The sequence below is a fragment of the Clinocottus analis genome, unplaced genomic scaffold (genome assembly GCF_023055335.1).
Source record: "Clinocottus analis isolate CAN_PGR_092001 unplaced genomic scaffold, fCliAna1.0.p SCAF_27, whole genome shotgun sequence".
NCBI classification, from domain to species: Eukaryota; Metazoa; Chordata; class Actinopteri; order Perciformes; family Cottidae; genus Clinocottus; species Clinocottus analis.
Genome location: NW_027176009.1, coordinates 3,380,357 through 3,405,593, shown reverse-complemented (window position 1 = coordinate 3,405,593; position 25,237 = coordinate 3,380,357). Strand labels below are relative to the sequence as shown.

The 25,237-nt window shown below is 42.5% G+C and overlaps 3 protein-coding genes across 3 annotated transcripts; all 3 read right to left on the bottom strand.

Moving 5' to 3' along the window:
- Positions 1–1,799: 1,799 nt before the first annotated feature.
- On the bottom strand, positions 1,800–3,291 carry LOC137795239 (nucleoredoxin-like protein 1). Its single transcript, XM_068592595.1, has 4 exons — positions 3,271–3,291; positions 2,684–2,949; positions 2,263–2,352; positions 1,800–2,142 (listed from the first exon to the last, which is right to left on the bottom strand). Exons 2-4 carry the CDS (start codon positions 2,917–2,919, stop codon positions 1,800–1,802), a joined length of 669 nt encoding a protein of 222 aa, XP_068448696.1. The 5' UTR covers positions 2,920–2,949; positions 3,271–3,291.
- A 1,329-nt stretch (positions 3,292–4,620) lies between these two features.
- LOC137795253 (nucleoredoxin-like protein 1) lies at positions 4,621–5,578 on the bottom strand. The gene is made up of 3 exons (XM_068592617.1): positions 5,343–5,578; positions 5,146–5,235; positions 4,621–5,014 (listed from the first exon to the last, which is right to left on the bottom strand). Exons 1-3 carry the CDS (start codon positions 5,576–5,578, stop codon positions 4,621–4,623), a joined length of 720 nt encoding a protein of 239 aa, XP_068448718.1.
- Positions 5,579–9,681: 4,103 nt separating this feature from the next.
- LOC137795102 (procollagen galactosyltransferase 1-like) lies at positions 9,682–21,714 on the bottom strand. Its single transcript, XM_068592385.1, has 12 exons — positions 21,398–21,714; positions 17,770–17,880; positions 17,531–17,648; positions 15,951–16,085; positions 14,380–14,584; positions 14,152–14,271; positions 13,173–13,249; positions 12,980–13,086; positions 12,359–12,491; positions 11,915–12,042; positions 11,171–11,377; positions 9,682–11,059 (listed from the first exon to the last, which is right to left on the bottom strand). The coding sequence occupies exons 1-12, from the start codon at positions 21,613–21,615 to the stop codon at positions 10,789–10,791; spliced, it is 1,830 nt and encodes a 609-aa protein (XP_068448486.1). The 5' UTR covers positions 21,616–21,714; the 3' UTR covers positions 9,682–10,788.
- Positions 21,715–25,237: the final 3,523 nt, after the last annotated feature.

Below are 25,237 nucleotides of genomic sequence, written 5' to 3'. Positions count from 1 at the left end.
CCCTCTCCCTCTCTCTCTCTCTCTCTCTCTCTCTCTCTCTCTCTCTCTCTCTCTCTCTCTCTCTCTTCTATCCACTGGTCCGCTTGTTGCGCGTTCTGCTCTCGAGAGCGCGCAACGTGAGTGTGTGCGTGTGTCTATGTGTGCGTGTGTGTGTGTGTACGTGTGCAGATACAGGGAGAGGCGGGGACACTATATATTACCAAGGTTTGTCTGAGTGAGCAACAATAAGCTGCTGTGTGGGCAAAAGGAGAGGAATAATATAGAATGAACATGCGGCTCATGTTTTTTTAGGCCCCGGTGTCTTTATACAGGCCTGAGCTCGGATTTAGGTTTAGTGTACGTTGCTCCTACGACAAGAACACGCAGAAAGGGGAGCTATTGTGTGCAGTCCGTGCACATCCAACAAGCGCGCGGACATTTGGTCCATTACACTAAAGGGAGAGCTTTGCTGTGCTTTGAGCAGCTCTGCCTCTGACAGAAAATGTTTGTCAGTCTGTCTATAACGCTGGGTGCTTTTAAATGAATCATCATGTCACCGCCATTTATCGAGCACGTCAAACCTAGCAATCAACCCGTCACACCTTGGTGACAACTGGTGACATTCTGGTCTCATCATCTGTCTCTGCAGAATCATGTCTACCCAAGCATGTTCTGCTCCCACTGCCATTACTGTCATTGCTCCCACAATGCAACAACAACAAAAAATCAAATAAAAGCACTCTGGCTTTTTTTGCATTTGCATTTTCGGAGTAATGACAGCATATAGAGTGAGTACTCAGGGTAGAGGATGAAAGACAACCTGATTATGTTTGTGCATATTATTTGGTTTCAAACCATAACCCCCCCTGTTGATTCAGTTCCTGCCCTCCTGTGTTTCCCAGCCTCCTTGATTGTCCACACCTGGCCTCAATTACTCACCTGCCCCTGATTAGGTCAGCTGACCTGCCCATTTATATTCTCCCTGGTTTTGCCTGTTCTTCAGCCAGATTGTCTCACTGCGTGTCCGTCGCTGTTTCTATACCAGTACTCTTCCAAGGACGATAACCTCCTGTCTTCCTCTAGTCCACAGCCCTTGACTAAAAGCCTCGGTTGTGCAGTTTACATACGCACAGAAGTGTGCGAAGACTAAACACAGTCCTTATGAAAAGAGGATGAGTCATGTCAAAGAAAATCACTGATTATGTAGAAAAGCCAGTTTCTCCATAATTTGCCTTGACTGCCTTTGAATAGCCCTGATTGCTTCTTGTGTCGCCTGCAAAGTGCAGCTAGACTTCATAAACACTCAAAGCACAACAGTCACCAACAAAATTATTTTAATGGCGCTGAATAATTCATTGATTTTTAGATTATACATGACGTGTTTTGATTGGATGGCACAAATGATCACGTACAAGTTCATTGCATTACAGAGCTGTGTCGTTGAAAATGGGGAAATGGTTGGAATAATCTCCTGGGTGTAATAAAACAAGCCATTATGGTACTTCTTGGCTCAGACATGACCTTGGCTTGACTCTATACTTGGCAGCTTTCAAAGACATTAAAAACAACCAATTCTAAGCTGAGGTTAGCAGTATTTAGTGCTCAATTTTGAGAGATTTACATTACTTTTTATTGGTTGTTGGCATATCACACCATTTATGAGAGATACGTCTGCAGCAAGATCGCAGCCGTTGCTTGGCTCTGATATCGAAAAGCACAGAAACTTCAGTTTGATGTGTGTGAGAAATGACATTGGCAGCATCTTCAATCAACCTAATCATGGCAACTTTTGATAAAAATAATCCTCTTCTTGGTTTCTATCACCATGGTGACCCTCCTCCATCCACCTCAGCATCTTTCCCTCCACCTCCACCTCCACCCCACCCTCTGCGCTTCTCCTTCTTCTTTTTCTTCTTCTCGTCTTCCACCTTGTACTTGAGCCTCCTCACAGGATCAGTGAAGCTGCGCATGGACTTCCCCTCAAAGTCCTCGCTGTTCATGAAGTTCCTGTCGATGATCTCTGCCGCCTCCTGCCAGCTGCGGTAGCAGTTCGTGCCGAGGCACCGTATCTCCTCTACTGCATTAGGGATGAGGATGGAGCAGTCGGGGCGCAGCACCACCACTGTGGGAAGCTCCTGCACATTAAACATGGCCTCCAGCTCCCTGTGGACACACACACACACATTGGCATACAGCTAATTGATTTATACAGCGAGGTATATTTACATTCAAATCATCCACCAGCAGGTTGTGCACACGTCTAACATGGCCAAACCCACACACCTCCTGTAGGGGTCCTCATAGGTCAGGAACAGACACTTCTTGGGCAGCTCTTTAAGGAAGCTATCTTGCTGTTCCTCTGACTGGTCCAAACTGACGGGTGAAGGAAAACGGAAGATCACGTTGCTGGGAGATGCAGGCATAGACTGAACAACCTATCCAAATGGGTGTTTGAAGGACATGCGGTTCTCACAAACAAGGCACAAGTCATATCCTTATGCTTTGCAAGAGATACAATGGGAACAGTATGTGTACAAGATTGTTAAGAACTTGGGCAAAGTAATGTTTGGATTTTTTTTGGGGGTAGAGGTAGTCTGACTGAATATCTGACTCAATATATTTTGGGTTTTGGGGTTTGTAAAAACATGTGGTCCATTCACGACAAGTTTAAACAACCCCTATAATGTGTGTGTCTGTGTTGTACCTAATGTACAGGAGAACCAGCTGGGCAGCCCGATCCACATAAAATTCATCTGTCAGTCGTTCAAAGAAGTCGGTGAGCGTGGGAGCAAACTGCTGGCAGCTCTCACATGCGGCAGAGGCAAAGAAGAGCATGAGGATGCGGTTCTGCAGGCGCACGACGATCTCTCGTTCTGTGTCCAGCTCGTCCTGGTCCTTGTTGTTTTTCACCAGGACTTGGTCAACAAACAGGTCCACCATGATGATGTGGTACAGGAAGGAGGACGGAGGCTTAAGAAGCACGGGGAGTGATGAACAAACAATGGATACACAGAAAAATCCTAAAGAAAACACCAGCAACGTAGTATAAAGTTGAATGAAAGGGTCAAAAACAAATGCGGGTTTTTACATGCACGCTCATCTGTGAGAAAGCATAGACTAACAACCAAAACACACAAGATAACTGTTTTAAAAAGTTAGCATACTGTATGATTAGATGAATCTGAATAAATTAGCTGGTATGTTTCCACTCGATCAGAATTACAAACCTCCCATTAATCATATGCTCCATCTTGCTTGCTGTTAAATCGGATAATCCCCACAGTGGCTTACCTCTCACAAATATTATCTCCCCTTGAGGCCGCAAATCCAGAAAGAAAACAGCTTTCAAAATATAGGTTCTTCTTGTCTTTTCAAACTCAGTCGTACTTGAATCAGTTCCCAGCCTGTCACTTTCTATCACGTCCCCTCATTGACTGAGTCTCCTTCACCTTGACGTCTGGAGCTGCTCACTCCCTCTTCCTTTGTGTCTCTGCGCTCCACATCCCCTCCTCTGTCTGGGAGGGAGGGATTGAAAGACAAGGTGACAGAGGGACAAGAGACATGAAGTGCTCTGTGCGTGCTTGTGTGTGTGTGTGTGTGTGAAGGCAGGCGACTGAGCATAGAAATTACAGAGACTTCCTTGAAAAAATAGAAAGACCTTAATGAAGTGAGCCACAGTGAGACCTTTATTATTCAGTAACTAATAGAGGAGCAGAACCACAGGGAATATCTGGTTGGTGTGTTTGGTGATAGTTTGATTCATTCTGCAGGGAAGAGCCCGATATGGCCATGAAGCTACAGCTGAGACACACACACACACACACACACACACACACACACACACACACACACACACACACACACAACTATGAGTCACCATAATAATAACATTCAGTGCAAATTAACACATAGTTTGTGTTAGAAGAATATTTACTTTATTTTATTGCTTTTCTTTTGATACTTTACAACTCATATTTAACAACATATATACATATACATTTAAATGAACAAAATAAAGATAGTCCTTTAGAGACACAACATAATTAACATGGCAAACATAATGCTATAAATAACAGCCACATGGTGCTTCACAAAATATTGATTTCAATTTTAAACACCAGCAGGCGCCAGCGCCTACATTTATTTTAAAGCTGCAATTAATACAAAATGTTTGGCCATTTGGGGGCAGAAGGACACACATCCAGCAGACGCAGAGCTTTTTAAGCCAGATTTATATGGGCTTACGTGTACATGTAATGCTTCTAATGGCAAACTGATCACACTTAGTTACTGTGGCTTGTCATTACTTGACAAAGTAATATAAGACTGGATCAGAGTTTGGAGAAAAAAGTATAACTGGAAGCATAACTGTGCCGTTCTGCACAGTTATGCTTCCACATGCCAATACCTACGGCATCACAACAGAGGAGCTCTTTTCCGTGTGCATTCATTTAAGTTCTGCCCCAAATGCAATTGCAGGCAGACTGTTTTTCAAAGAGCCTGTAAAAGACGTTGGAGTATCAGTAACAAAGGATTAAGTATTTAAGAGGCTGGATTTGAAGACTCAAGACAACAAACATAAGACTCTTCCTTCAATATGTATTTATATATGTGTGTTTTTTCTTTGATCCCTTCTCTTGTTCATCTCCTCCACCATGTTCCTTTATCTCCCTCCTTTCTCTTTCTATCCCACGTTGCATCTTTCGCCTCCTCCTCGTCCTCCTTCTCCTCCTCCTCACTTCTGTCTCTGCCCTTCCCCCATAACTTCCACCATTGCTTCTTCCTCTTGTCGTCCTCCGTCTTGTACTTGAGTCTCCTCACGGGTTCAGTGACAGTTCGCACATTTAGGTTGTCGAACTCCTCATTGAGCATGAAGCTTCTCTCGATGAGCTCCGCGGATTCCTGCCAGTCTCTGAAACAGTCACATCCAAAACGACAGATGTCCTGCACTGCATTTGGAGAGAGGACGGAGCCGTCAGGACGAAGGACCACAACTGTTGGTACGTCCTGCACCTTGAACTTGGCCTGCAGGTCTCTGACAAGCAGAAAAACACACATGTATCATAATTAACATCACATGTCCTTATTTCACTTCAAAAACACACTCAAACAGGTTCAACATACGAAGAAAAAAACAACCCAGACTCTCCTCTTCTCTTCACCTACTTCCTGTATGGATCATCAAAGGCCAAAAACAAAACCCTTTTGTGCAGCTCTTTGAGGAATCTTCCCTGCTGGGCCTCCGACTGGTCCAAGCTGGAGAGAGGAGATGGATATGGAAATGTTATGAATGATAAAACATTGTGACTCCATGCAATCCCTTGTGTGCATCAAGGCGATAAAGGGAAAATAAAAGTAGAGACCTGATGTAGACGAGTGCGAGCAGTTTGGGGTATTCAATGTATGCGGGATCTTTCAGCCTCTTAAAAAAGTCATTCAGAACAGGCAGGAAGTCCTGGCACTTGCCGCACTCCGCAGATGCAAAGAACAGCATCAAGATGCGGTTTTCGAGGATCCCGATGATCTCTCGTTCTGTGTTGAGTTCATCCTGGTCCCAGTTGTTCTCCACCAGAACTCGGTTTAGGAACAGGTCCACCATGACAGGAAGAGTGAAGGCCCTACGGGGAGAAAAGGTGGTGGAATACAGATGCATATGTTTGTGCTCCGATATAAATGTGTTGTCTTTATCATGCCTCAGTTCATTGACGGCACCCAGAGGACTAAACTGCTGGATATCTTTAAGAGGTCATCTGAGACTTTATGAGCAGCCTCAGGAATTTAACTCTAGTGTTTCCCACAATGCGAGAAGGAGAAATAACACTTTTGGAAAAAGTATGGATTTTTGTCTTCAAATTGTGGATACACACATTGCGGCTGCATTGCATTATGCCGCATATGTTGATTTTTGTTTCAAAACATAGATATTCAATATTTATGACTACATGAGACAAAAATCGAAGTTCAGAAAAAACATCTGTTACTTATTTAAAGTTTTGGCATACAATAAATCTGCTTAATCTGTACTGTGTGGGTGTGGTTGGATGAGATTTGATAGACTGTGGCAGCACAAGTAAAGAAAACTCCATAAATATTATGATTTTTATTCAAATGTTGCATAACACAAACGGCTCTGGCAGATTCTCACGTAGGAGTCCATCACTTGTTCAACTCTTACTGGCCGCAACAAAGACATGTTTATACTGTATTGCTTATATTTCTTTTATGTTCATTCATAACAAGTACAAATATGTTTTGGGCACATGCAGAAGAAGCTCTTCAGAGGTATTAAAGACAAAAGTAGCTTTTATTATCATCACAATTAGCAACTGATTCATATACATGAACATGAAAACACATGAATGTTTCTGTGCAGAGAGACTTGTAATTGACAAGTGACTGATAACACATTTAGTTGTTTAACCATTTTCTTTGAATGGAGAGAAAACCTCTATTCAATTCAGCAGCATCTTGTCTTAAATGGTCTGGAAGTGGACAGTTATTATGGTGACAATATTTCTACAAAGGGACAAGGTAGACAACAGATTTTCAGATATAAACTGAAATCTGGGCATTTGCCCCTTTGATCCGCAGACTATTACGGTTTGACATGTTTTAATTGTCTTTTGTTTTCATTAATAAAGTACTCCTCTACTGAGTGGATCACAATCAAATGCGTTGTTTGATTTGTGGAGTTTTCTGTTGCAATATGGAGAAAAAAAAACACTGAACCAAACGGAAAGAAAGGCAGAGGAATGCAACCACCTATTTTAAAAAGGTTTAATATAACTACCTATGAGTTTCCCTTGAAAAGGACAGTGTGTAGCATTTGTGGCATCTAGCGGTGTGGTTGTTTGCAATTAACAACCAGCTGAATAGCCCTCTGCTCATTCCTCCCTTTCCAATAGCCATGGTAACGCTATTCGTCATGCTCAGAGGCCATCCTTATTATATTCACACTATTTTAAGAGCAACGGAAGTCAGACGTTATTTGGTGAAAGCAAAGTTTTGCTCTCTGCAGCTCAAGTTCTCCTTCACAAATGTGACAGAGAACGACGGCGGCCCTCAGGTATACTTTAATTACATTCAACTGGTGCAATATAAATACATTTAAGTACCTTTTTACATACTTTTTATTCCGTCTGTGTATATAGTATTGCTATTGTATTACTATTTGTATTACTGTTTATTTATATTACTTGTATTTTATTTACTATGTGGCAATTTCCCCACTGCAAGACGAATAAAGGATTATCTTAATGTAAAAGCCTACAATATGGTGATATGAATGTATGAATGTATGTTTAATAAGGTGCTCCATGTGGATATGACCGGCTCATTATAAGGTAATGACAACACCACAATTCTTAGTTTCAGGTGATTACACACTGAAGAAAACAGTGTTATGAATATCATATTATATTTCTGCTGAAAGATCTAGAGCTACACACTGGCCCTTTAAGGGATGCTGCTCATTGACAGACTGAAGGACATCCAGTCTATAAGCTGCAATAGTCATTGAAGACAAAAGTAATCTATAAAACAACAGCCCAGACAGGATGAATCAGCCCTCTCTGTGATGGTGTTTTCCAAAAGCAGACTTATGGCTCAGAACAAAAAAACACATAAGAAATAAATTTCATATATAGAAATAAAGTTCAGGCCTAACATCTCTGAGATGTGCTTTATCTGTTTCGGCCAGCCTGTATTTCACTGTGGCAGCAGTCGCTGCAGGCTATGAATTGACAGCGATAACCTCACAAATTAGATTTGGCTCTCCGGCTCTGAGCTGTGCCAGATCTATTTGAGACTACGACTCTGGACGGAAACTTCCAAGGCTGATGTCGGAGAAATATGTTTGAAATTGAGCAGCGTTGCATCTTACCTGGAAAAAGGAGGATTTACTGGAAGACTCTGAAAGGTCAGGGCTTAAATCCTACATTTGGAAAAGTTATTTCACATTAATCCTGTATTGAAGCTGAGCCCATCACACCTGATATAAACTAGCAACACTGCTTTGTTTTGTTAGTTGCTAATTTAATAAACCATCAATCTTCATATGAGTGGTGTCAGCAGCATGTACCACAAGTAATTTACCTCACCTTGAAACGCCTCGACTCCTTCAAGAAAGAAATACGTCCAGTTCCTCCTCACTTCAAGCCATTTTCTATTTCTTTGATTTGCTTTCTTCCTTTAAATCCCGTGAAGTTTGCTCTGTTTTGTGCACCTTTCACTGCCTCTTCACCCCTCTCTCTTTACCCGGCACTCTGGTCTACAGAGGGAGATTACAGATAGCTGGAGGTGTGGCAGTCCTGTAATTCAGGGGCAAAGGCTGCTCCTGTGTGTGTGTGTGTGTGTGTGTGTGTGTGTGTGTGTGTGTGTGTGTGGGCCCTTAAAACTCCAGCTCAACAGTAGCAATCTTATTACTTAAAGAGAAAAAGGGAGGGTGGATAGGAAGGATGAAGTAAAAGACAAATTGGATTGCAAGAAGTAGGACTGACATGCAGGTTAAATGGTAGAAAGAAAGAGAGACAGGAGACAAAGAAAAAGGACAGATATGTTATTATGTTAGCATCACTCCTAACCGCTGCTAGTTGTAATCTCACTAATTACGGATGTCACTCATTTACCCCCTCGGAGGATTTACTGATTCTTTTGCATCCTGTCATCAAGATGATTTGACAGCCAGGAAGCGGAGCTTCAAGGAAATTAACTGAGAAGGTCGATAGCTTGAGTTGAGCCTGGTTTAACTCAACCCCCAGCAGGTCCTACTGTAGAAAAGCGGCTATTGATCTGCAGGGGCACAAGCAGAAAATACCTGAGTTAATCTCAGAGAGAGGTGAGGTAAATATAGAGGAGTAGCGAGAGAGTGAAATAATAGGATTAGTCTGAGTCACAGACGTGTGCCAGTGCACTACATACACAGAGACACACACATGCAAGCACACACATACACACACACACACACACACACACACACACACAAGCATAATGAACCTAAAGATGCTGTTGACATGGGAGAAAACGGACACAACACATGCTAAAGCTTCTCGGCCATGACATTTAGCGGCATTTCCTCATCAGCATCAGTCCACCACTTCTGGCGTGATTGTTGTCTTAACAGACATCGAATGGATAGTTTAAGACATTCAAAACTTTGGTTTTTGATTAAATATCGACAAATATGGCGCCCATCAGTCCCTACAGTTTTTTGTGTTTATATAGAGTAATAATATTGCTAATTTGCAGAGCTAAATATAACCAGTGAAACATTGCATGTTAGCATTCTGAATTAGCATTTAGCTTAAAGCAAAGCAGTGCCTATGAACAGCATCACAGAGACAAAAGTGTAATTTCTCGAGCAACATCTTTTTCTAGTTTTGTGACAAAACATTTGTGTTGGATGCTTCAGGTGTTAACAATAGGAGATTATCTGTGTAAATACAGTGCAGGAGGAGTCATGGCAGCCTGCTGCCGCCCAAACTGACCATTATGTGCTGGTAGGGCGGGCTAACACCAGCAGACAACGGTCAAAAGAAAAGTCTCTATGGGCCGTGGGACCTTCAGATGGTGTCCATGCAGGCTCAACGCTGCTGAACCCACAACGTGTGCACTGTCAGGTATAGCACACGCTAAATTCAGTTAAGACATCACAAAAACATTACAACCAATCATTTTAAAAGTTTTTATTAATTTCTTGGTTAAAAATAAAACAATAAAGAACTAAAGATGGAAAGTTAGAAAAAATCTATATTCATTAGTTTTTTCTGATCAACAAACAAAATGCAACAAAAAGCTGCACGTTTGGGTTCAAACTGCATCTTGAACTGAGAGGAAAACTGAAACACTAAATCAATATATAGCTGTTTTAAAAGTGTAAAAAGGTTTCACGTGAAATAAAAGAAAACACAGATACATTCATGGGTGAAACATATGTAAAGTTATTAAAGTAACAACCATATAAAACGTACTTAAATATCACAATTCTAGTGAAGAGCATATGCAAGAAGAAGAAGAAAAAGAAGAAGAAGAAGAAGAAGAAGAAGAAGAAGAAGAAGAAGAAGAAGAAGAAGAAGAAGAAGAAGAAGAAAAAGAAGAAGAAGAAGAAGAAGAAGAAGAAGAAGAAGAAGAAGAAGAAGAAGAAGAAGAAGAAGAAGAAGAAGAAGAAGAAGAAGAAGTTTTCTACTCTCATCTCAGCCAGTCGACATATACAAAATACTGGTGACTCGGGTTGCAGGTGGACATGGCTTTTTTTTAAATTAAGGGTCAAATGCCAAACAGGTTGGGAACCACTGAAGTAAAACACTCGAGAGAAAGCCTTCACATGTAATCAGGAGACGTGAAGTTGTCCTTAGAGAAGTGTTAGAGTTCGGCTAAATACTGCATCTTTTTCCAATTCATAATTGCATATGTCATTTTCTCTGGAGGACTTTATATATAATGTGCTTTGGTATACATCTGGGCAAAATATTATTTAAAACATGGGACTACTATTGGACCAGGCTGTGGTCAAGGGATGAGCAATGAATGCAATAAATAAAACAAAAGCTGATCGCTCCCTCGTCAAGACTCAACTCCACATCTTCAACTCATCTCTGAAGGGAAAGATCAAAACGATGGACAGAGAAATGTAGAAGGAAAAGCGTTAGTCACCAACCCTGTGTCCATCTACTCTTCTTCTCATGTGTTCTGTTATATTCTCTCCATCTTTTCCATCCGCCCCTCCATCGCAGCTTTGTTCTATCTCCCTCGTCCTCATCTCGGTTCGCCAGAGTTCTTTCTGTCTCTCTTCCTCACCTCTTCTCTCCTTCATCACAGCTCGTCCCGAGTGCTCCAGTTCTCCAGTTCAGACTGCAGTACGTCAGAGTTCTGGGCCTCGAAGCTCAGCTCCCCTTGCTCCTGAGTTTTCCTCGACTTGGCTCGGTCCCAGTCGGTTTTGACGGTCTCGTTGTCCCAGACCACCGATGTTTCCGTGTCACTGATGTAGCCCTGGTCTCCGGTGTAATGGGTCGGGTACACCAGAAGCGGCTCGGCAGAAAACGCACGCAGGTCCCGACTCTCAAAGTGGTCCATGTACTCTGAACTGATGAGTGAGAGGACGTGATTAGACTAACAAGAGCGCTAGAGGACAGAATCAAAAAGACAAGATGACAGGGAAAGATAGAAGATGAAGGGACAGATGGGTTGTACTTACACTGGATGTTTGTCGAACATGACAGGGAGGAACTCATCGACAGGAAGCAACTTTTTCAGCGGTTCGGCCCCGAGGAGCTTCTGGGCTCCACGTAAAGACAGGAGGTAGCCGAGTGTCCAGTAGGAGTAGTCCGCCTCCACTAGATTGTGGATGTTTGGTACAGACTTCTCTTGGTGGTCCACCTGCATCCGCTTCCGCCCAATGTAACTGTGTTTTGAGGTGAAGAAAAGAGGGGCGATAGATATCATAAGCAATAAAGTAACACTTTGAAAACAGACAAAAATCTAATCATTTGGACAAAATGATGCAGTCAGTTGATGAGCAAAGCACTGCACCATAACTGATGAATTTATCCAAAATCTATGTACAATTAAAACTGAATTAATTTAAACACATTGCAACATATTTAATATTTAGACTTTAAAGTGATTGAATGTTTCAAATAAAAAAACTCTTTATATACTTTACCTGAAAAAAATAACTCTGTCATAGCATACACACTTTGTCGCTATGCAGAAAATAAATAGTACTTTTACTATGCGACAATATCTCCTCCTCATTAGCTAATCTATGACGGTGATCAGTGTAATGTGAAGATGCTGCAGCCTCTCCGTAGTGTGATGCTAAGATGCATAATTCCCACAAGTGCTTTCAGCATGTGATCATGTGTGACAGATGGACAGATTTTGCTGAAGGGGGACGATAATCCTGTCTGTCGACAACATGGTGTTTTACATCACTCACATGAGATCCCAGTCCAGCTTGTGTGTAGTCACCTCCTGCAGCAACGTCTGCAGACGTCGCTTGAAGAACACCTCGAAACGGAGGTCGTCCTCGATGACCAGGGAGGTCTGCAGACCACGATCTGCTATCTGTTACGTGATGGAAAAGTACCAAATGTTTAATCTACCGTGAATACATTTGATTTTCTGACATGTTGTTGAACTAAACTAAGGATATGAAGACATTGAACCAACGACAAGGTTCTTTTTGCAAAACAGAAACCTGCTGAAAAACCTAATTCCACGAAAGGCAGTGCATTTATTTAAACATGCATAAAAAGGAGCGCATTACGCTCACCAAGCTGCCACTTCTCACACAAACTAAGTCACTGTGTTGTTCAGTAGTAAACGTTATCTACCGCGCACAGGTAGACCCGGAGGCCTGAGGCCTGCCCGAGCGTCTCACCTCCTTCCAGATGTTGTAATGAGAGAGGAAACAACCCAGTTCACCCTTAGTGAGGGGCCGACCGTGATAAGGGTCTTTGTAACCCGGCAGCATCTTAATCCTCATTGACTCTATATCCGTCTTGTTCAGAGCTCTGAGGGAAAGAGAAGGAAACACAACGAGGTGAGAGATGGAACCAATAAATCATAGGGATGTGATGAGTGAGAGTGTGTGTGTGTGTGTGTGTGTGTGTGTGTGTGTGTGCGTGTATGTGTGTGTCTGTAATTGGGAAGCAAAGGGACAAACATAACATGAGTCATGCATGTTTTACGAGCTATTTTTCGATTCGTTCTCACCATTTCAAATGAAGATCATAATCAAATATGTAAAACTGTTGCCTACCGACTGGAGAGCCAACACGGGGATTGGAGCTATATTTTATTCACAGACGAGCTAAAACTACGCGGTTCAGAAAATATCTAATTGACATCATGCACCCGCTACTTTTCACCTGGTTGTTTGTCTCCGCTGAGCCTCCCTACTTCAATCTACACCGCATGTTGCAGATGCACAAATCAGGAAGACACAGGCAGTGAGGGAGGAGGAGGAGGAGGAGGAGGAGGAGGAGGAGGAGAAACCTACTTGCCATCCACAGCAGCAACAACCTTACAGCTGAGCTCCTGCTCATACAGAGTTCTTAGCATTCGCTCGCGACGGTCAGATCTCCGCACCAGATTTATCATAAACACCTGGGTGCACAGAAATGCAAAACCTCACACACATGCTTCGGTTACTGCGTGTGTTTGCATGTGTGTATGCGACTTAGTGTGTGTACCTCATCAAAGCCCATCTTGTTAGGCTGCTTGGGAGGTAGAGACAGGAAGCTGGAGGGCTCCAATGGAGGATTTTTCACTTTCAAAAAAGAAAAAAGGGGAGAAGGTTACAAAGAGAATGTGAAATGTGGTGGGACAGGGGTTTACACAATGTGGATCAGGGATATGCAGGAGATTTCCTAAATCCTCCATGGATTTTATACACTCAGATACTGAGTGTAAGTATAAAGATGACAATTTTTTTCAGTATTGGTATTCAAATTGTAGTTTTTCACGGCAATGCACACAGTAATGCTGCACAAAGACGATAGTGCACAGTAGAATACAATGTTCTGACAAAGTGATATTTAACAAAAGGCAGTTTCCGTTACCTTTACGATACTGTGAAATCTATTTTTTGAGTCCTTGAAATGAAAATGTCGGAAGTCCCTGAATGATAGAGCCAAGTCAAACACAATCTCTCGCTGTATTATTTTAATGACACGCTTTAGTGCTCACTGTTTCCTCTCCTGTTGTACTGACTCATCTGAACAGCTTTCCATGCGAAACCAGCAACATCTTCAACAGAAAAAATCTGACTGCAGAAACATTTTAGCAAGAGTCATTGATTAAGTATGTAGTTTCAAGGCAGAGGCGTACGATATATTGTGCCGCTTGCTATGGTAATAGTTCATTTCTCCCTGACTTATAACCTCATAATGTTAAGCCTCTTCTGGAAAAACCTGTCTTCCTTTTTCATGATGGATACAACAAAAAACATTTATTTCACCTCAAAATCAAATGAATGCAAAATCTGCAGAGCAGCACAAAATGGATATTAAAGATAAAAAACAGAAGATCAGAACATTTGCGACCAACAAACCTCCCGAGGACAAAGACATAACCAGGTGGAATCACAACCCAGCCTGCGTCAGTGCTTCACCCCTAAAACTGTGAAACACAAGGACATCCTCCTGCTCTTTGTAAGCGCTCTCGACTCACCCATGATCTCCAGCTGAGTATGCACGAAGCTCTCCACCTCATCCTGCAGGATACCGTAGGAACGCATTGGCACTGGGAAATACCCATAAGTCTCTTTGTTGCACACATACATCTGCACATCTGAGAAGATAAAAGCGAGAGAATGAAAGCACATGCTTCCAGACACGTCAAGAAAGATATTGAGCAGCCCTCTAGATAACAAGCCCATCTCTGCTGCCTTTGTCTCACCTGCCATGCGAGCCGAGTGGGCAAACACGATGACATCATCCAGGGCCCAGCTGTACTCGGGGTGTGGTGGATAAAAAGCCAGCTGACGGGAGGCTTCCTTCTGTAGGTTCACTAGATAGGTGGAGTGGACCATCGGTACGGCGAAACAGCCGAGACGCTCCTGCTTACGGATAGGAATGTAGGCTGGTGTGCGTTTGTAGTAACCCTGTAGTGAGTGCACACAAACACCGCACGGTTACACACGGTGGAGATATTTGACTGAGAAAATTGTCTGCCGAAGGTCTACGAGTGTACGTCTGTGTAACAGTTACAGGAAGAAGACGGATATGAAACAGAATACTTTACTATTAAATTGCAAAAAAGAATATTTGTTTTAATTGTAAAAAACAAAAGAATGAGTGAATGAGACTGGGCACCACAGACAAACAGGAAGAGACAATGACATCAGCCTTCAGGCTGCTTCAGGCCCATTAACTGCCGTTGAAGAAAACGAGAGGCCGACTCTTGGTGAGTTGGTTTATTCAATGCTGGAGGATAGACAACGTCCATATGTCCACTCTGATTTGAAAAGAAGCAAAGATGAGTACTCAAAGGCATCCTGTCTCAACAGATCACAGACGGCACTGTATCCGAGACACGCGTAATGCCTGATACATCCGATGTGCAAGTTTCCTGCATGTTGGCATAAGAGTTACGACAGCAGTGTGTCTGCATATTAAAAAGTTCACGCTGTTGAATAATCTTTATTTAAATATGAGGCATACATTAATAAAATACATGGTTATAGTCATAATATCTAGCAAAGCCTGCAGTGACAAACAGAGAAGGTGGAGGAAATTAAACATAATGAGCTGTGTGGGCTGTGTGTGCATTAGTCATATAATAATCTTTATAAGACCTAAGTACTATTATATCAGGAAACTTTAATGTACCTGTGATACCAATCATTTACTTTAATTTACGAAATATATTTAGCAGAACATTCAGATCCGGGCCAGTAATCTGAGATGAAACATTTGAATACAAGAAGAAAACTTCTCTACTAAGCCTTCAAATTGACTCATCGAAAGTGTGACTTATTAGCACAAATTTGATTTCCTTGTGCATAAGAAAAAATAAGGAAGCGTGAAATTCCCACTAGATCATATTTATGTGTTAAGAAGGTGGCAGGGGCTCCATTATTCAACAGGACTGCATTAAAAGAGATATTTTATTCACCATCAGTAACCCAAAGAGCATAGAGGCGATGAGGATGTCGAGTCATCTTTACAGTCTGTTGGTTCGGTTTGTGTGTTAAGAGTTAAACGTGGGTGGAAACTTCGCCATATGTTGTAAATATGTAAAGAATAAGGACAAAAAGCTGTGTTACACTAACATGCTGTTCATTATTCTAGGCATAGTATTTATATAATAGTCTAAAATAAAGTATCTCATCATGTCCATTTCTAAAGGTTTAATCTGCTTTTTAATGTCATAGTGTTTCTAAATATTCGGGTAGGATTTTTATACCACATATGGAGGTGTGTACCTAAAGCTGTTCCAACAGCATGAAGACTAAACATCTCCAGTACCTGTGAAGTCATGCCGCACCAGAAGTTGGAGTACGCAGCTCTGGACTCCAGCATTGGCGCTACGATGGTCTTGTTCTCACTCATCAGTTTCCACAACGTGTCCGTATTGGTGAGCAGGTTGTCACAGTCGGCCACCTGCAGACGGGGGAAAAGGGCACAGTATCGACACGACTCGCACACAAACGTGAACATGCAAGCACAGACAAAATGTCCCCTGCTGTCACTGAGTGATTGATTGGGCAGCAGCGACACGGCTCCATCACAGAGGACCGTGAACATGATTTGCTGCTTCCTAACCGGTTTTAACCCACGGCCCGGGACTGAAGACAAACCTGGCCGACAGACTGCACTTTTATTTGCAGTAGGACGTTATGCACTATGGTGTGTTTAGACGTCCAGAGATGAACACGTTATTAAAGCCCAAACCAAACATTTAACCCTTGTGTATGACCAATAAATGAAGGCCGCTCCCACTCAGCCTATATTCTCTTCAGTCTTCATATTTTTCTATATACTGTTAACAGTTTAAAGCCGAGTTGATTTTTAAACTGAGATTATAAACTGTACTTTTTGTACTTATTGTCTATTATCTTGAGCACTAACCAGTGTGGCTGATGTATCAGCTGGTATTAGCTTATCCCAGACGCGCAAGTATTAGCCGACATGTCGGGCAATACATAAAAAAAATTGCTCATGAGAATTGGCAAAAATATTTTTTAACCAAAATTTAAGGAATCCGTACAAAATGTTGCAAAAGAAAGAAGACGATATCAGCCAGATGATGAGGTTTCTTGGACTCTAAAATATCCTCTATTCTTCTCTTGTTTTGCTCAGAAAATATATTGGATTCATGTTTTCACATTTTACATCACGGTTAAGGAAAGAAAACGCACTGCTGACTGAGTGACAAGTGTCAAAACACCTGACTGGATTGAAATAAAATTCAAAGTTTATTAGAAAATATAATAATCTTTCTGGGGTTTAAAAGCTTGAGGAAAACCTTTTGACAATCTCTAATTCAGTGCATATGTTATGTGAAAATGATTTTAACATTAGCAACAATACTTTCTTCTACATTACTAGTTAACTCTAAGTGGTAAAAAAAAATAAAATCGAATCATGGATTTAACTGCCTAAAAACAAAATATTTAAACCCCTCTCCTTCCCTTTGGGGCGTTCCCTGCCTCCATCTTCTCCATTTCTTTATTACATCAGCACAGCTCATTATGCAGTATGTTGCATTATTCATTACACAAAGAAGCACTTGCATGTCACATAGATAATCTCTGGGAGATTAGATTTGAAGACTAAGTAGAATTTAGGACATTATAAATAATAATGTGCATTAGTGAGTAGTCATTGAAAATGTCTCTAAAACATGGCATTATTCATTCGTCATATGTTGTCTCTTTAATGCAGTTCCTTTTCTTTCAATGTAAAAGATTAAGCTGTGCTTTCTCTTTCACTTCTTTTACTTTTACCGTGTAGAAGGATGAATATGCACACATCTGACCCAGAGACATCACGAGAGGGCCTCATGAGAGGATGCTTATGAAGCGGTTGAGTGGATGAGGACATACCAGCAGGTAGTCGGCCCAGATCTCACGGGCGGCCTCCAGCGCCGCCTGACGCAGCTTCATTACGTGTTCATATCGGAGATTATTCCAGTGCTTAGGCCCCGTCTCGTCTTCAAAGGCACTGATACATGCACAGACAGACCCATTAAGTAATGCATGTCTCACTCTCATTCACACACACACACACACACACACACACACACACACACACACACACACACACACACACACACAAACAGTACCTTGGTTCATCTTTAGGTCTCCACTCCACATAGTGATAGTCATTCTGCACCTTGACAAGCCAGTCTCTTAGGATGGCCGTGGTGTTGTCTATGTTGTGATCTGTCGCCACCCTGTGGGAGGGAGAGAGAGAGAGAGAGAAAGAGGGGGGGGGGGGGGGGGGAGAGAGAAACGGGGCAGAGAGAGAGAACGGGGCTTTTGTTAGGGCTGCACCGTTCTGATACACTGGAGCGGTATTCATCCCGATTGTGACCTTATCAAGTCTTGGCTGCTCCTCGTAAAAACAGTTTCCTGGACACTGTCGTTAAAATTCAGCCATTCCCCCTTTATTCGGTTGCATCGGACCACTGGCTGCAATCCATGTGCACGATAATGCCTTCCTCATAAATATCTGACAGCAGTTATTATTTCTGTCACTCAAACGGCACTCTCCCAACAGGGGCTCTATTGTTTTCTCGCTCTCTGTTCGTTTATTGCAGTGAGCTAATGCCTCTGAATGAATAATGCTTCCACTTACAGTAAGACGTGATGTGTAGGTATATGCTCGTGTTCCCTGAAAGATCCCAACCAGCTGCACGCATTGAGGGATGCAGGTTTGACTTAAGGTGTGGAAAAACACGTAATGGTTTTTGTATCTCGTTGGTACTAACCAATACTTCCAGTGAAGGTAGTGGAATCTGTGTTTCGAGTGGTACTTCAGAATATGTCTGATCCAAATAAATGTATCCTGATACAGCATTTTTTCTGCTCATTAAAGTGACTAACGGATTATAGATTAAATAACATGAAATTGTTAGCTTTGTGCAATACATTTCCATCTACCTGAAATGTTTACTCATTAAATTGATTAGTAGATTGACTCCATTAATAGATTAAAACAACACAGTTTGTAATTGATAGTGAAGTAATAGTTAGGTAATTAATTTGTCAAATGTGTAGAAACATTGAAATTGAAAAGTCAGTAGATTTAGGTTTTGTACTATATTGTTCAGACAAACCCAGCTATGTGTCCATACCACCTTGGTCTTTGTTTCATTGTAATTGACATGTTTCACTTCCCTCTGATATTTAGCAGACTAGACAATTATTATTAATACAAATAATAAAAATAATAATAATAATAATGTTATTTATATTGCACATTTAAAAACAGAGTTTACAAAGTGTAAATATATTAATGAATATATTAAGAACGTACTCAATAAATGAATCAATAATAATTTGTTTATCGCAGCCCTATTTCAAAACAAGAACTTGACATGTGAAGATAATTGTGTGGACGATCACTATTGGTGCCTTAGAAAACATGCAAAACAATCTGCAATGAGATTATGATTAAAATGATTGACTGTTCATTTATCAGACCTACTACACTCCAATAAGATCATGAAAGTCTCGCACTTAACAATAACACAACCTTAAGGCTGGAATGAATGCATTTTTTAAACTATTTTACGCTCAAATGAGCATACTGAAAAATACACTCATTATTTTAGATGAAAATATAGATTACCTATTCAAGGATAAAACATACTTAAGACAAATCTCAACAAAACCAAATGCCAGATGGTACAATATTGATTAATCATCCATCTATAGTTGTGTCCCTGTGAGGGTCTTGTTGTCATTAGAGCAACACTAATGTCAGACGTGGACAAAGAAGAAGAGCACAGGCCGACAATAGGGGCTGATGAAGAGGAGTGGCGGCATTCGTCTGCTGTCTGTGTTATCACAACAAATCTCAGATCGTGCCAGAGAGGGGGCGGCGACACAGACAAAACCAGAGAGAGGGAAAGAATGTGTAAATATGAGAGAAATGGAGAACTTCCAGCCCTGTCATGTAGTGAGTGACAGGCGGCGTGAGGCAGGTGTTAGTTTCCCATCTGGCTGTGGTGTTTTAACACCTACATGTGACCATCTCACCAATCCATCTTCCTCTTCCTCTTCTTCAGTCTCTACCTTTCCCTCTCTGACTGCTGTGAAGTTTTCAATGAGCAGAAGGTAGCAAATAAAAAAAGGATTTATTCAGTATGTGCCTGCATGCCATCAATAGAACCATGCCCAAAGGAAGAAAGAGGGAGAGAGAGAGAGAGAGAGAAAGAGAGAGAGAGAGAGAGAGAGAGAGAGAGAGAGGGAGAGAGAGAGAGAGAGAGAGAGAGAGAGAGAGAGAGAGAGAGAGAGAGAGAGCTGAGAAAGAGTCAGACAGATACAAATGGAAGATTTATGTATTGATAATATTCATCCTGCATGGCCCTGCAGAAAACACACACACACACACATCATTAGGCAGTCTGTGTGTGTGTGTGTGTGTGTGTGTGTGTGTGTGTGTGTGTGTGTGTGTGTGTGTGTGTGTGTGTGTGTGTGTGTGTGTGCCGCTCGCAGAGTACTCCATCTTTACCTGTCAGGATGATAACTGCAGGTATCGACAGGTGGTCGGCTACCAGCTCGGTTTAAGTCTTTCTTGCATTTTTTTTTTTTAAATCTCTTTATATCTGTTCTTCCACTGAGGCAAGAGATGTGTTGTAGATCAAAGCAACCACGCAGAAAACTGGGCTCAGGCTGCCACATGGGCATAGTTACACGCAGGCACTGAGGCTGTATTTGCTGGCTGTGATACAAGGGGAAAACTCCAACATCCAAAACGGGTTTGTTTAAACAGACACGCAGACACTTGAAACCTTCATTTGAGCACCAACTGAGAAAAAGTAGATTTCAATATTTCCTCTCAGAGGAGGAAGTCTGGATCAAACATTAAATTCATAGGATTGAACGGCGTTTGGTTTTATCCAGTCCCATTAAACACAACTCTGCTTGAGGCTATTGCTCTTACTTGCCTTTTTCGGGTCACTGGGTTTCCAAGGCGTATAATTTAACCTGTCAGGCGTGAATGTTGATTAAAAGATCAACTGTATCTTTAATAACAGTAGATCTAAAAACAGATCTTCTGGCACGGGATCAAAACGCCAAGAGGAAGTGAGCAATGCTGGAGAGAAGTTTCTGGAAGGCTGGGTGATATAACGACCAGCTGCCTGAGGTTAAGGGAGGGAAATCCATTTTCATAGACACCTTTACTGACACGGTTTATTGTACATGGTCTGCACACGAGTTTAATTGTTGTGTGCAACTCATTTTGTTTCAGTCGAGTCTGCAAGACGAAGATGTGGACCGGGAAGAGGGAGGGGGCAGAACATGGGAGGGTGGGGTAGAGGGGAAAACGGTCTGGGACTTAATGGAGCTTTTCCCAGGCGCGAGTCTGCCGGTGCTGGCCGCCCTCCGTGCTCCGCAGCCGGGGCAGAGTCCCCGCAACACCTGGGCACGGTCACGCAACTCTAACTGTTACTAATTTCACCGCTAATTTAATTTGTAAAGTGCGGTGAGGTGCGGCGCTCGTGCGTTTCCCTGCATCTTGGTAATAATGACACAGCGGCCCCACCTGGCCAACACTCACAAGCGCACGCGCAAAGGCTGGCAGAGTTTTTCCGCTATAATGTGCGCAAAAGGACTTGACGTGTCTCCGCTGCTGCCTTGTATGGGCTCACGTTCACGTTCACTCACACTTTGTCGTACTTTACTGCCAGTTATATTTACTTTAAAAACAATGTCAGAGTTTTGGCCGTCGACGGCACTCACCACAGCGCAATGCGGTCCTTCGGGTAGTGGAGTCGCTCGATGGCTCCGAGGAATAGCGGCAGAGAGTGCGCCGAGTTGCGGCAGACCAGCGCGACGACAACCCGGGGAGCGAGGAGCGGAGACTCGGGGCTCCAGCGCTCCTCGGGGAAATACCCCCGGCTCGAGCCCGGCAGGAGGACGAACAGCAGGGCGGGCAGCAGACAGGTGACCCGGGGCATGGCCGGGGAGAGAAACTCGCTGGAGACGCGGCGGACTGAGAAGGACACGGAGGATGTGGGGAAACTGAGGGTCCCGCTGTTGTGTTGTGCCGACAGCGGCTACATGGCGGAGGAGCTGACTGAATTAAAGGGCACGTCTGGACCGGTTGAAGGGGAACTTGGTGCTCTCAAAGTAAAGGCATTAATGCACATTACTGTGCCTCGTTCAGATTGTTGAAGTTAACCATATCATCAGTGCCTGCCAGTTTAATTGTATTTCATATTAATAACTTTGTGCATCCTTTGAGGCCAAGGAGACCGTCTGTGCTGTCCTCCCCTTTAAGAACTGATCCAGATGTAGGACAGATAGAAAGCAACATGGGCGTGTCCATGTGTTCAATATCCTGCAGACTTGTTTCATCAGCCCACCTCAGGCTTCTCGGATTGTTTCATATGCGGCCTTTAGAGGCTTGAAATACATACAGGTATATTGCATAAAGAAAAAAAAATGAATGTAGAAAACTAAACTTAATTCCGAGGTTGGGAATCACTGTTTTGCAATACAGCAATACACTCGTTTGAAATACATATATGAATCAAAGTTTTGCATATGATTTTGTACAGACAACTTGTCTTATTCCGCATGAGCCAAAAGTAATCCTAACAACATTATGAGCGTATTGTGACAACTCAGTCAAGCCAGAACAAGTGCATGCAATACACTTCACTACTCTTCAGTGTGCCCCAATCCAGAGATGCCCATTACTCTATGATGTGACATTTAAGAAGTTTGGGTCGCTATTTGTTTTAAATGTTTGCTTAATACACATCCTAATTAAAAATTATAATGGTAGCAAATTAATTTTCTTTTCATTGACAAATTGTTAAATTAATTAATTAATCATTACAATGGTAATAACCAAAAATGGACACACAGTAGCAGAGGTACAGTAAGGTTGTTGGCTTTTGTTTAAGTATTTTTTTTTTTGTATTCGAATACATTTCTACATTTTAGGCTTCAAACGCTTGTTAATTAAGCTAAACCAATTTCACTATTTTGTGAAAATAAATTGCAGATTTTGCAGATTTTTTCCAAAATGAAAACTTCACTAGGTGCTGTTGCACAGACTCTCTCATGACTCAGTAAGAATAATGTAATCTCCTGCATCAAGCAAAGAGGTCGGGAGACTTTCAGAGGTTTCTGCATTGGCCAAAGTGTCATCCTGGTCGGACACGGTGCTGCTTGGTGTGAGTGTTTCAGATCCTGAGGTGGAGCCTTCAGAGGTTTGGCAGAAGGTCTGCTGCAGTCAGCGGGAGCCGGCAGCCTGTGGTGCACTGGCTCAGAGAAACTGGAGCTGGAGCTACAGGGTTCACTGTGACTGACAGGGAGAGGCGTGAACCGCTGCGGGAGAGAGCACCTCATCACTGCAGGAAATGGGGAAAAAAAATCTTGAAAGTAAATTCTTGAATAGCAAACAAATGGCCCGCAGCTAAAGCTCTGAAGAGTTATGAATTTTCAAACAGCATGAATATTTAGCGCTTAATCTTGTCATGCGCTCTTGATTCCTTTGATCCAACCAGTAACTAAAACAGTTCTTTATCATCACACACACACCTGATTGGATGTGAGATGTCAGGTTGTCTCTCCGGATGGACTGGAAGATGATGTCAGGGTAGATGAAGAGGGCTTATTGAGGACCAAAATGAAGAAGATAAACATACAGATACAAAGAAACGTACCCGCTCACCCACTCCGCATGTGAAAGCTGGCAGTGTTATCTGCAGGACCGCCTCTAGAGTTAATTGAGATCGAAGAGCCAACAGTTCTGTTTCCAGGTGCTGTATTTGTTTGCATTGTGAGACATAGACAGACTGGGACTTGTTCGGACTGAATGACATGAATGAAAAGAAGTGTTTGTCCCGAGCCCACCCTGCTGCACACCCGGACCACCCTCGTTTTGATTCGACACAGCACCGCCGTGAGCTGGGAAGAGTCAAAAGAGGAACATGGATATCGAGAGAGCAACCTCCAGAACATCACAGCACACGTATCAACCACCTGGAAGAGAAAGAAGAGTGCAGTGATGAGAAAGACAGCATGGTACGTTTATTTAAAGAACACTATGCTCACCAACGTGGGTTGGGTTACTTTGTAGAGAGCGTTCTGAGCTTTGAGGGCCAAAGGCCTCCAGGTTTCTCTGTGGACTCCCCATGTCTCCTGGAGCCACGCTCGCCCCTCTGGGCTCAACTCCAAGCTGTCGAGGCACCGCCACATCCTGGCATCGTCTGGTCCAAGGCCACTCAGAGGCGTCAGCAGCTACGATTAAAAAAATACAAAAAAAAAAACATTTTTAGAAAACATTAACTCGAATTATTCAGCACCATTTGTGAATGAGCTCTCTATTTTATTTAGTTCACTTTGGGGGTGTAGCTCTATGTACAAGCTCAATAGATCATATATTCCACACAGATTTAACAATCCACATTTATTTCATACTTTGATCGTACTACAAATTGTTAATATTTTAGAAAGAAACATGTCACAAGCTTCCACAAACAAATCGCATGCCTCAGGCCTCACTTTTCATCTTCCTCTCACATTCCAACATGTTACACAATTGTATAGCTGCCTGTGAATGAAGGAGTGGTCTAAAGAAACTACAAATAACATACCTCCTGTCACCTGAGGGAAGATTTTATCAAAGATCCTCTGTCTCTTGTTACTTTGTGCGAGACAAAAAAAAAACTTTCCAGATGCCACCGTTGAGTCCAGAACAGTGATTCAGACGAAATGAAGGAAAGCTATTTGTCACGTCTAATCAGATTACGACCTCACTGTGTGAACTAACACATGTTACCGGCAGTTAGATTGTTTCACCTTATTGTCTTTGTAGAATTTATGAGGCCTGAACAGCTGAAGTATCTGGTATTTTAATGGTTTAAAAAAAAAGCACAAATTTGACTTTTTCTTTCTTTCTCATCTCACATTTGATTTAAAGGTCTGTGCATGGGTCCTGAAGTCCAGGCAGCTGGTTTAGGATCTTTCAATGCAGAGAAACATCAAAACGAGCATCTTAAAAACATTACGAAGGGGTTAGAAGGGCGTATGACAATTTTGCCCAGCGCACCTCTTTTTTGATATCCCTCAATGCTTTGCTTTCTGATCCCAGATCTAAGATGCTATCGCATGTCTCAAGGCAGTATTGCCAGGTAGAGGCAAATCCATCAAAGGCAGGTGCGGCCACTTCCTGCAGAGTACGGTTGAGCCTCGGGATGATGGCGTGTCGGAGAGACCGTAACATCGGCTCACACATGTCCTCTATGGTGAGAAGCAGTAAAAAAAGGATCAAGATGCTGAAAAGCAGTCCCATTTTACGTCCTCTGACTTCACAGACACAAACGCACGCCTGTGATCGTGTGAGCGACGTCGTCCTGTTGCAGACTGGCCTGCCGCCGTCCTGCAGAGATCTGTTGGTCCACATCACAACGATAGAGAGACAACTCCTCCCTCCATGCCAGCTTTCACCTGATGCTTTGCTGTCCTGTAGACCTCAGACAGCAACTGACAGCCATGTCAAATATTCATACGTGTTATATGTGTTTATATGTATAGGCTTAATTCTTGATGTGTTGGACTTATATC

Excerpts from the sequence above, each read along its gene's own strand:
- LOC137795239 (XM_068592595.1), bottom strand. The coding sequence starts at position 2,919 with ATGGTGGACCTGTTTGTTGACCAAGTCCTGGTGAAAAACAACAAGGAC. Across the intron at positions 2,353-2,683 it reads CTGGTTCTCCTGTACATTAG|TTTGGACCAGTCAGAGGAAC; the intron begins GTACAACACAGA and ends TTCACCCGTCAG. Across the intron at positions 2,143-2,262 it reads TATGAGGACCCCTACAGGAG|GGAGCTGGAGGCCATGTTTA; the intron begins GTGTGTGGGTTT and ends GTGTGTCCACAG.
- LOC137795253 (XM_068592617.1), bottom strand. The coding sequence starts at position 5,578 with ATGGTGGACCTGTTCCTAAACCGAGTTCTGGTGGAGAACAACTGGGAC. Across the intron at positions 5,236-5,342 it reads CTCGCACTCGTCTACATCAG|CTTGGACCAGTCGGAGGCCC; the intron begins GTCTCTACTTTT and ends TCCTCTCTCCAG. Across the intron at positions 5,015-5,145 it reads TTTGATGATCCATACAGGAA|AGACCTGCAGGCCAAGTTCA; the intron begins GTAGGTGAAGAG and ends TCTGCTTGTCAG.
- LOC137795102 (XM_068592385.1), bottom strand. The coding sequence starts at position 21,615 with ATGCCCCGGGTCACCTGTCTGCTGCCCGCCCTGCTGTTCGTCCTCCTG. Across the intron at positions 14,585-15,950 it reads GGTGCGGCATGACTTCACAG|GGTTACTACAAACGCACACC; the intron begins GTACTGGAGATG and ends CACTCACTACAG. Across the intron at positions 11,378-11,914 it reads AAGCTGGACTGGGATCTCAT|TTACATTGGGCGGAAGCGGA; the intron begins GTGAGTGATGTA and ends CTCAAAACACAG.